At 34.1% G+C, this 11994-nt stretch overlaps 1 protein-coding gene across 1 annotated transcript in view; it reads right to left on the reverse strand.

Moving 5' to 3' along the window:
• The window catches only part of LOC107185553, a 30976-nt gene extending 24754 nt beyond the window's left edge, over nucleotides 1-6222 (reverse strand). The window contains exons 1-2 of the mRNA XM_015573256.1: nucleotides 6128-6222; nucleotides 1709-1844 (exon numbers count right to left, since the gene is read on the reverse strand). Coding sequence (XP_015428742.1) covers nucleotides 1709-1844 — 136 coding nt within the window. The 5' untranslated portion in view covers nucleotides 6128-6222. The remainder of the gene's footprint in view (nucleotides 1-1708; nucleotides 1845-6127) is intronic.
• Nucleotides 6223-11994: the final 5772 nt, after the last annotated feature.

Here is an 11994-nt window from a genome sequence, read left to right on the forward strand (position 1 = left end):
GCACTTTTGATTCTATCAGTATCCCAAAAATATTACAGTCATTGTTTTGGAATTATAATTTAATAGTGTCACGTAAATAATGTGAACATTCCTTTTTTCGTTAGCGAATGACAACGCATTAGATATTCCAGCTTATCTGTCTGATTTATCATCACCTGTTTTGGCTCCTGTTGCTCTGTTTCGCTCACTTTCGGTGCTCCCATTCACTTTCCTCGTCGCGCAATATCACTTCCTAAACGCAAATAACAAACATCGAAAGTGGAGCTAACGAAATACTCCTCTTACTTTTGTGTCCCCCTACAAGACATCCTTTTATCTCTACTACAAGCGGTGGGGGACTAAATGGCGCTAGGGCCATTCCTTTCGGCAAGTCTGTTCTAATTCATATATGTAACGCAAACAGATAAAAAAAAAAACACTAGAGTTCGAAAGTTTCTCAAGTGTTTCCTAACGGTCACCTAGCAGTCGTCAATATGGAACTTCGAAAGGGAAAGCAATATACATTTTAGGGTATCGGCTGTTTGGCCTCTTTTGGATTTGGTGTTGTGGGTCAGGTTAACGAGCGTTTTTGCACCTTCTACACAGGGATTTATTTGTCTTTGCATCATCTGTAATGTAGAAACCTTGGAAAAAGATGGATTTGGTGAGAGGAACTTGAACTCGTGTTCTTTTGAATCCTCAACCAGCCACCTCAAAATAATGTTTCACATTTCTTTTAATTTACACTCCAGATTGGTGTATTCAATTTTTTCAAGATACTTGTATTAATACCAGTTGCATCTTCTTTGGACTTGTTGTAGGACAAGATGGAAAAAATCCTAGTTATCGTTAATTATGATTCTATGAGTATATACAGTGACTCACAAGTTTGTTCACGAAAGGCTGTCACTTCTATTTGAATAAATTATGTACCGAAATGGGAATTTTATTTCAAAACTAAGAAAAATTGAACACAAAAGGATGATGAAAGTAATAATAAGAAGAATATATAAATAGAAATTGTAGAAAAGTTTTTAACACGTTCAGATAAGAGAAATGTTCGGATAGTAGAACGTTGAGTTAATAGAACGTTTGCATAACAGGATGTTCGGATAGTAGAATGTTCGCATAGTAGGACGTTCGGATAATAGAACGTTGGGATAACAAAACGTTCAAGTGGCAGAAATGTTCGGATAGCAGAACGTTCGGATAGTAGAACATTCGGATAGTAGAACGTTCGGATAGTAGAGCGTTCGGATAGCAGAAGGTTCGGATAATAGAATGTTGAAATGTGAATGGCTTGTAGCAATGTTGCGTTAATGCAAAATATTTTCCAAGCAATTTACATTATTACTATATTTACGTAACTGTACTATAAAGGTTGAATACCTGTTAATAAATTAAATTGAATTATTGAAAGAGGGTATCCCCTTTTATGAAAGGGGATTTGCTTAATAATTTTTTCGCCACACTATTTCTTGTTCCAGCTAGGTATGTAATTTTATAAATAACAAAAAATCTTACTATATTTTATTGCTTAATATTGGGTTAATTAAACGTTAATTGTAAGAACGTAAAAGGGGCTCATCAGTCGTTGATTGTGATGTTCAGATATAAACCTTGATGTTCGAGACAGTAGAGATTTCACTTTGTAGCTCTGTAGTCTCGTGTGAATACGGGGAAGAGAGAGAAAGGAGTGTCGAAATCGTGGAATGAAAAGTCTACTCACGGTTTGCACACTTCTGCGGCACGGGGAGGGAGAGGAATCTTCCTGGTCTGTTGCTCTGGGGCCGAATTTCGTTTATGGCGGGCTCAGCGACGACGAGCGCCGCGATCAGCACCACGGCCAGTGGCACCAACATCATCTGAAAAGAAAAGTATTTTTGTTTACTTTAAGACCTTTGGAAATAAATTGTAGTCCATAAATTGAAATAATGTTCCTAAAATATAATTTCTCCATCAACTAGTCTGTAAAATTTCTTTAGTGTTGTATTTTCTATGGTGGTAAAAAATACTGTATATTGTATATTATGAAACACCCTGTATATATTGTGCCTCACTTATGACATTACATTTATATTCGTATTTGCTATTATGATGTCACAATTTCACTAGAAAATACGTATTCGATACTATCAATACTTTTGTTTTTTATTCTTCAAGTTTGATAAGTGTTCCAATACATTTGGACGGAAATGTACGTGATACAAATTCACATCGTTACTATTGGCCCACTCTGTGTATTAGAACAACACTATAATATTTTAATGAAGATGATTATAGAAATCGAGTTACGCTGCTTTTCGATTATCTTTCCAAGATATAAACTCCTTTTCCTTCGAGCACAATGACGCTGATGCAACACAAAGCGTCCATAACGCTTCTTCAAATGAAATCGCGTGTTTCTCGTTATCCAGATTTACTTTGAAGTGTAGTTAGCGATAAATTAGTACCGTGAGTTACGAAAGTTACCATACAAGAGTTCTAATCTTCTACGACAAATCAAATTTTAATATTTTCGTTTAACTTACAGTAGAGCCTTCCACATACGAACTAATAGAGACGCAAGTGTTCAGACAATAGAGGAACCAACTTTTATGATACTAAACTTCTTTTATTTAAACAGATATCAAGAAAATTGACACTTTCCTTGAATATTTATGGATCCCGTATTATTTTGGCTGACAAATTACAGAAATTTTTCAACATAAACGTAGAGTTCGATCAGACAAAAGAAAGTATACATTGCATGTAAGCAGTAGATATTTGTAATAGGAGATGGCATCTATTATCGGGAGACACTCTGTTCGGATCATAGAATGCTCGGATAACAGAACGTTCAGACAATAAAACGTTCGGACAATAGAACATTCGGATTATAGAACGCTCGGACAATAGATCGTTCGGATAATAGAACGTTCGAATAATAGAATGTTAGGATAGTTGAATGTTCGAATAATAGAACGCCAAGATAGTAGATCGTTGGCATAGTAGAACGTTCGGATAACAGAACATTGGGATAACATAACGTTGGGATAACAGAACGTTTGAATAACAGAAACGTTCAAATAGTAGAACGTTTGAATAACAGAAACGTTCAGATAGTAGAACGTTCACATAATAGAACGTTCGGATAGTAGAACGTTCGGATAATAGAACGTTTGGGTAACAGAAATGTTCGGATAGTAGAACGTTCGCATAATAGAACGTTGGGTTAATAGAAGGTTTAGAGAACAGGTCGTTCGCATAGTAGAACTTTCGGATAATTCCACGTTGGGATAACAGAAATGTTCGGATAGTAGAACGTTCGGATAGTAGAGCGTCCGAATAGCAGAAGGTTCGTATAATAGAATGTTGAAATGTGAGTGGCTTTTCCCTATATTATTAAATTTCTATCCACATTTCTTAAATTCATTACTACATTTATATTTACAGTCCTCAAATTTACCACCAAATTAAGAATCTTTGCTTGACTATTCAAAGCTTGAAGAAATTTTTCAAGAAAAATTAAAAATTCTATCGAAATGGATTAAAATATAAAGTGTCGGCCGACAATTTCAAGTGCAACGATCAAACAGATTTTTATTATTTATTGGTTAACAGAAAATGAAGTAAAAGGTCGACATCTGTGTTAATTACTGTTAATGTTATCGTAGAAGAATACTGTACAGAATAGTTTCGATCTAGACAGCAAAAAATTAGTGAGAGCTCGAGCGGTGAATAACTAACAGACGCAGATAAGATCGCGATTTGCGGACGCGTCGGTTTCCTTAAGTCAACGGGAGTTTCTCCTAGGGAGTGTCGATATATGTATATCGAACTTTCATGGCACTTTTTATGGATCGTTCATCTTACGAATGGATTTTTTTCCATCGTAAATCGACCCCGCGATCGATCTATAACGATCCCGACGCTGCCTTTTAGAGACCAGACTAATGGTTCTTCTAAGCGAGCTTCGGTCTATTTTAATTAAACACCGACGTGCTAAATGGACACTTTGTTACGTAAGAAATTACAAAACGAAATAGACAGTGGATCTTATAAAAATAATCAACACGTAGAAGAGACATTTTTTTATGTGATCAATACAAAATACGTTAAATATTAGGTGAACCAATCTTTAAAAAACACTATAACAGAAAGGAAACATTTTGTTGTATGTAAAATAAATAGAACCAATTTAAGAGACGGACATTTTAGACCATTTTTGGATTAAACAAATTTTTCTTTTCAAAATTGATTCCCCTTTTTATAGTTCTATTGTTCAAGTAGGTGATTTTGAATGGTCTATTCGGTATAATAAATGTAAAATACGTATTAATTGTATTAGAATGTGAATCTAGTATTGGATGTACAATATTTGAAATAAATCGACACTACGAAAAAGACAGTTCTTTATACCTAATGGATCAATAGATAGGTATTACTGACTTAATTGAAAAAATTTTTGAATAATAGTTGATTGTCCAGTAATAATTGCGAATTCGTTTAATGTCTATGGTGGCCGAATACTTTTGTGACCAATTGTACATTCACATGTATAATATACAGGGTGAAACAAAAAAAGGGTTCATAATTTCTGAAGTAAATAGTGTTTGCCAAATGATGAAATATTGGAAAATACATGTCCTAATAAACATGGGTCAAAAAATGAATATTTTCAAAGTTATACATAATTGTTTTTGCAAAATCCAATTGTTTCGAAACAATGAATTACCTTATCATTTCTTCTTTTCTTGGTTACAGAAAGTTTCCTTGTTTTCACACGGTACAATAGCGCTCGAAGCTAGAAAGTCAGTTGTTTTAGCCGAAACGAAAAATTGTTTATAAGTTTGAAAATATTAATTTCTATCCATGTGTATTAAAATTTTTTTTCATCTTTGGTGAATACTATCTATCCCAAAAGTTATGAACCCTGTTTTTGTATCACCCTATACATAATACAATCTAACATAATATAGTTATATCGCAAAGTGTATAATAAATTAAAACTCAACACAATTTCTAAAAAAGAAAACACCTTTACGATTTTAGTAATTGTTAAACAAGAAAGTTTTGAAATTTTTGCGGGTTGGGGTTGTTAAAGTGTTAAACGAAAATATCGTTCGATCATTCCGTCGCATAGTGTGTTGCCCAATGGACAAGTGTAAAAAAATCAAACTACCAGATCTATAAATTTTTCTGTCCTAAAATGTTAGTAACAAAATGTTGTTTATAGTATTACTTAAAATTTTTATTCAATATACCAAGTTGTTGTTGCAATTGGAACGTAAGGTTTATTGTGAAAATCTGTTTATTTTTTTGTCCACTTGCTATTTAGTAATTATTTATGCATTTAGTTTGGTCCTTATAAATTGAGTTTATTATTAGTGAGTCATATTTACCAAAATAGTAACAAATTATCTTAATTTTTATGGATAATATTTAACAATTTTGAAGAGGCTTTAAAAAAACAACTTTGTTCAATTTAGTAGATAATAAACTTTGCATTAAAATCAAGTTCAGCAGCCCAAGTTGGCCGGAAACGGAAAAAATTGAATCGTTATTAACACTTTAGCTCATGCCATAGGACCCCTTATTAAACAGATGTATTATACAGTTAGGTCCAACCATACCATAGTATAAAAAAAATAAAAATATATGAATACAGAGATGTAAAGAATTATAATAATCAATCATATATTCAATCGTCAGATACTAACACTGATTTTTGTTCTGACTCAGATAACGATGTATTATAGTAGTTATAATTAATTTGACAAAAAAATGTTTCGAACAAAAGTTAGTCAGTATTCAGTCGACAACAAATTGCACCAGTAAATATTGCTAAGAAACTTTTTATTCAATAAAAACTCAAAATCACCTGAATTTTTTCGAATAGAATTGGATATTTTTTTATTCACCAATTAATACATATTTGCCATTCCCTTTAAAAAAGTATTAGGGTACTTAGGCCGAAAATCGATTAGTTCAAAAGTTACGCCTTATGTTCCGAACGTCCCATATACTCGACACAACCGAGATTCTACAACAGTTACCAATTTCACTTTTTTTCCGGGTTAGCACTGGAAAAATTCCGATTCTCGAGGATGTTTTCGAAACGGGGACCAAAAAAATGGCACCAGGTACAGTTATATACGTCACTCACCTTGTCTCACTTGTTTTCTGTGTTTTTTTTTTTGTTATAACTCCCGAAACGTGTGTGGTTCGAAGGAAGAATGTACGACAGCGAAAGGAACGTGATTACTGATAGGTGTATGAAGAGACGGGCGCCTCCATCGTCGATTATATAGAAATGGTCCCCACCAGGTGGCCGGTCGAGACCCGCTCGGGGGCCGCCGAGGACCCATCTCTCCTCGGCGCTCGACCTTACTCATAATCAGTCTAATAATTGGGCGATCATGATTCCGATTCTTCACGCTCATCTTCGTCCCGAGAACTGTTGGGAATAGGGTATTAGAGATGCGTTGCTTCGAAGATCGATGCGCCATCTTTGATTTTCTGTATAATGTCACGATAATAATGAATCGGTGAACAGAACAGGTCAAACAAGTTTGGACATTTCCAAATACGGGACGTTCAAATAGTTCGAAGATAGTTGTATAGTGTCACGATATTAGTGATGAGTCTGCGAACAAACGGTCCAAACATGTTTGGACATTTTTAAACACAGGATGTTCAAATAGTTCGAATAGAGTTGTAGTGTGTCGGGATATTAATGACCAGTTATATAAATAAACGGTCCAAACATGTCTGGATATTCTCATACTCAGGATATTCAAACAGCTCGAACAGTGTCTGGTAGTTTCAAACGTTTCAAACAGTTCAATCGTTTTAGATGTTCCAAATGATTAGTAATGGGTTCGTGGACGAACAGTCCAAACATATTTGAACATTTTTAAACATAAGACGTTCGAATAGTCCGAACAGAGTTCGGTCATTTTTAACGTTTCGAACGTTTCAAACGATTCAAACAGATCGAACGTTTCAAACATTTCGAACAGTTCGACGATTTCAAACGGTTCAAACGATTTGAACGTTCCAAATGATTCGAACAGTTCGAATGTTACAAGTTTACCACAGTTCACGGTACACGATGACTTTGCGGGTGAATTTTGTTAACGTGTATTTATTAACTAAATGAAACGCTGTGGTTGTAAAAAAAGCCCTGTGGAGCTAGCAATTTAGTCTGTGGTTTCCCATGACTGGGTCATCGGTGGCCCGTCGATAAACCCAGTCAGCTGATTTTTTCCTTTCAAATAGCGCCTTGTATACGATCCGTTCGTTTGCTAAGACAAATAACTCTATACAAAAATATAAAAATTTAAACAATAATCGAGTCCTTTAATATTAAAAATTTGAAAAAAATTCAAAAAGTAGAGTTAGTCATTTCGGCCTACGAAGGGACTCACATAATTATAACATTTGTATGAAATATTGTTGTGGGTCACCATTGACCCAGTCATCGGCTTCGACGGTAATCAATTACTCCGATCATTATTTACTGACGCTCTTTCCCGCAAATTTTTTCGATTATTCCACATTAACTAAAATCAAAGAAAATGAAATTTATTTATGTCTAATTTAAATAAATTTTACTTACGCTTATTCGAAGTCTAAATCAAAATTCTCGAATATTCTAGTCATATTCACCGGAATTTCCATTTCATTGTGCTGTAAATCGATGTTTTAATTCACTAAATGTAAATTCACCATACGCCCAGCCGCATTAATTTCGCTTGTCTTTTAACCGTCCATTAGAAACACCAAGAACTATTAAATTTACATGTTAAAAGATAGCGAATAAGACAGCTGGAAAGATACTCGGAAAAAAGTAGTAACTTCGCAGAAACAATGCTGCGTCTCCGCGAGGACACTTGCGGATAATTACGTTTTTCCCGCGCATTTGTTAGAGAGAACTCGATAATCGACGGTCGACCCAGAATTAACGCTTCTGCTATTGCATTCCACATTTAATTTTATTTCTTCGTAACTGTAAATATTATACTCATAGAAAATCGCAAATATCTGATGTGGTACATTTTCTTTTCAATTGTTAATATTATCTTTAAGCTTTTCCCTTTTCAAGCCTAACATGCGAATTCCATCCATTTTATCGTATGTGCGTGTCCGTGGAACCATAGTCCATTGAGGACCCATCGAAACGATACGGAATCATGAATAATTCATGACTTACAGCAACAGTAAACGCGTGAATCTTCCGAAACGATATAATGTCTCGTTGGAGGCGAGGGGAATTGTAATCAACGAGTAAATAGATTCTAATGGATTTACTGTGTGTAATACAAGCAGAGATAAAAAATAAATACAATAAATTGTGATTTACAAGCAATCCTAGGTAGGTGTCCCCCTTTGATGTTTTTTGCACGTATGTCATAGTATTCAAAATACTAAGCGTCACGTGTTTTTTTTTATACCTTCGGATATTCGGTTTAAAGTGGTGGAATCCGCAAAGATTTAACGTGTAACAGGAGTAATTGGAATTTTTTATAAACATATTGAATTTTTTTGAGTTTTAGTGGGTATAAAATATTTTTTGGCATACGAAATCTCACAAGGAATTATAATTTTTCGGAAAGGGTTTGTTTTGTATGGGCAAACTACCCTATGTTGAAGTTTTCTTCACCCCAACAAAGAAGGTTTGTTTGACATGTATTAAAGAAAGAATACGTTTTCTGTGAGGTTATCAAGAATTAAACAATAATTATTTTTCGTGTTATTGGGGACTAAACTTACTTCTTGGGCCAATCACCCCTTCAAACGTCACAAGCCAAATTATTACAGAAAATTATGTTCTTTTACTTCTTTTATGTTCTTATCGTTATTATCCATTAAAGTTACCATGTTTCATGTAAACTTTATGTAATATATGTATTTTCAAGGTAAAACACACTTCCATGTCACAAAACACTCTTATGTAATTTTTAATACCAAAACATATTTTAATGCTACATTTTAATAACATGCTCTTGCATGATATTCTAATGCATTAAAATATCAAATAAACTCTTTTTCTATCTTTCTCGAATGTTTCAAGAGGGGGTAAACCACCCTTAAATCAAAATAACATCAATTGCAAAAAAAATAGGAAAAGAGTTTATTTAATATGTTGATGCATTAGAACATTATGGAAGAGGATTTTATGATACCGTAAAACATTGTTTTTTATTCAAGGTCATTTTTTTATGAGCTACGAGATATCATAGAAAAAAATATGTAGTTATTTGAAAAAAAAAAACATCTGTGCCATTGAAAACTTCGAGAAAAAAATAACGCCTGCAGGATACTGACCACTTATTACCATTCAAATTACGTATAAAATTTTTTTGCGCTTTCACAATTAAAAATGATTTTCGGGGGGTCATTACACTTAACCCTCATTCATTCCTTGTGTCAATTTGACACAGTTTTCTCCTAAGAAATAACGTCATTCTGTCATGTGTAGGTTTTAGCCGAGGCTTCGTGATTTTTACTTTAAACCCAGATAGCATTTGACGCCTTAAAGACGCCCATTTTACGACTGTTTTAGGTCTAAGGTGTCTTTAAGCCGTCTTCAAGGCGTCATGTTCTATCTGGAACATGGCCGAACACTTTCGTGACCAACTGTGTTTCGTCTTTGCCTCCTACTAACCATTCATTTTTCATTAACATGGATACAACAAAAGATACCAAAACGGCCAGTTTCTATTGGGACCACCTTGTATATCGAACAACTTTTTGCAATTACACAATCGATGAAATATGTTATCCCGTCGCAGATGTTCGTAAACTACAAACACAAATCCGAATTTGATAGACACATGGCGACTCGTGCCGTTACATAACCTAACCTGATCGAACTTCCATAATTCCCATGGCCACCGTAGAAAGTAAAATCGCGGGAATCATCACTCGACGAGCCCACTATCCGAATTTCAGAAAGTATTTAATGTATATACACACAGCGGCTAGTCGATTCTTCACGGATGACCTTGGGGATGCACCGTGGCCGCGTCGTTAACTTTCACCGTTGTAATCGCGGATACCGAAGAGAAACAAAGATGGTGACCAATGTCAGCCACGCTCTCTGCAGTCTCCGCGGCTACGGTCCAGCTTCCTATTGGCTTTTCTGTGTGTCATTGAAAACCAAGGCTTGAAAACTGTTATGATATCGATTTAGGTTCTCGAAACAGTTATGAAGAATCTTTGTTCTGAATAACTGTTACGGAGAACCTAAATTTCAGACTATATCAGTTTTCTTTAAAGTTCTTATATCAACTCCAATATCAGTTCTATAACTGTTATTTCTTAGGTTCTATATAAGTTAAAAAACGGCAGAGTTGGGCAGAATTTTATTTGAATAATACATAGTGAAAAACAGGAATATCTAAGGGTGTCGTCCTGAGCATTAAACAGTTAATGAAATTAACTAATTGTTCGACAAATGTCGATTCATTCATAAAGAAGTACTATTTTATTTTAAAAATTGAAATTTCCACGTTTAAATAATTAAAAATGACGAAATATTTTTTTATCTTTTATTCGTTATTCGAAACTTTTTATCTAGATGATGAGTTTGCCCATCTCTGCAAAACAGTTATAGAACTTATTTTTCTAATGATTGTACAGAATTCTACAGATCTCAATCTTTAGATTACTATGTATTAGGCTAATACTGTTAGCACAATTTAAACAAAATTATTATGAATAAGTAAGCAAATATACAGGGTGTTTCACCTAACTCTGCCACCCTTAATTATTCTCTTATTTGTCACGGTACAAAAAAATGGTTCGGGAGATAGTTAGTGTCTTTTAGGGGGGAAATTAGGTTATGAGATTGAAGGTCATCTCAAGATCATATCTTCTGAGATTTCTCTAATGTTCAATAGTTAAAGAGTTTTAAAATGACCATTGGTTCTTGATTTTATGAAAAAAAATTTTCGTATAAGATGTTAAAAAGATGCAATGACTGTGTTAAATCATGGAAATATTTTGGTGTATCCTTCCTCATGTATAATGGACTTCTATGATAGGGTGTCAAGTATTATAACGCATTTTTTATATTTCGACAATATAATATTATAATTTTTTATCCAAATCTGAAGTATGTTAATCAATATTTATACTAACATAAATTATAATTGCTAATTTTAACATTAAATTAAATATTTAAAATATCACTTTTCGTTTTCAATAGCAAAACATAAATTGTAATTGCTAATTTTAACATTAAATTAAATATTTAAAAGATCAGTATTCGTTTTTAGTAGATTGCGTGTTTTCTGTAAATATAAAATAATTAAAGAATCACTGAACGATCCCTATCATGAAGCACAAACGAAGAGTTAAGTACCGACTTTCCGGATTAATAGGTTGAACAAATAAGCGGCGGAAAATTAAGGTTGTGGGGATTGTGAAATTTCTCTGGTAGCGTTCCGTTTTCGACGAGCTTCGTTTCGTACCGTTAAATGTCGCGGCACTTCATTCGGATTAAGTGCACTACAACGGCCGGCAAGGACCTTTCGCCTTCGCGCGCGCGCGCGAAATTCGTGCCTTTTAATGGCTACTCGTGACTGGCGATAGGACCGAGTACGTAGCGTGAGTTCGTTTAAGCGGTTACATATAACTAGGTGGGTTAAAAAAATCGTTTTTAATTTCATAGTTGTGAATAACGAGTATAATCGTCATGGAGAAATGGCAATTTTTTATGTAACGACGAGTATAATCGTCATGGAGAAATGGCAATCTTTTATGTTACGATGAGCATACTCGTCATGAAGAAATGATTATTTTTTATCTAATGACGAGTATACTCGTCATGAAGAAATTGCAATCTTATATGTAATGGCGAGTATACTCGTCATGAAGAAATTGCAATTTTGCATGTAATGGCGAGTATAATCGTCATGAAGAAATGGCAATTTTTTATGTAACGACGAGTATAATCGTCATGGAGAAATGGCAATCTTTTATGTTACGATGAGTATACTCGTCATGAAGAAATGATTATTTTTT

This window comes from Dufourea novaeangliae, unplaced genomic scaffold, assembly GCF_001272555.1.
Source record: "Dufourea novaeangliae isolate 0120121106 unplaced genomic scaffold, ASM127255v1 scaffold48, whole genome shotgun sequence".
Classification (NCBI taxonomy): domain Eukaryota; kingdom Metazoa; phylum Arthropoda; class Insecta; order Hymenoptera; family Halictidae; genus Dufourea; species Dufourea novaeangliae.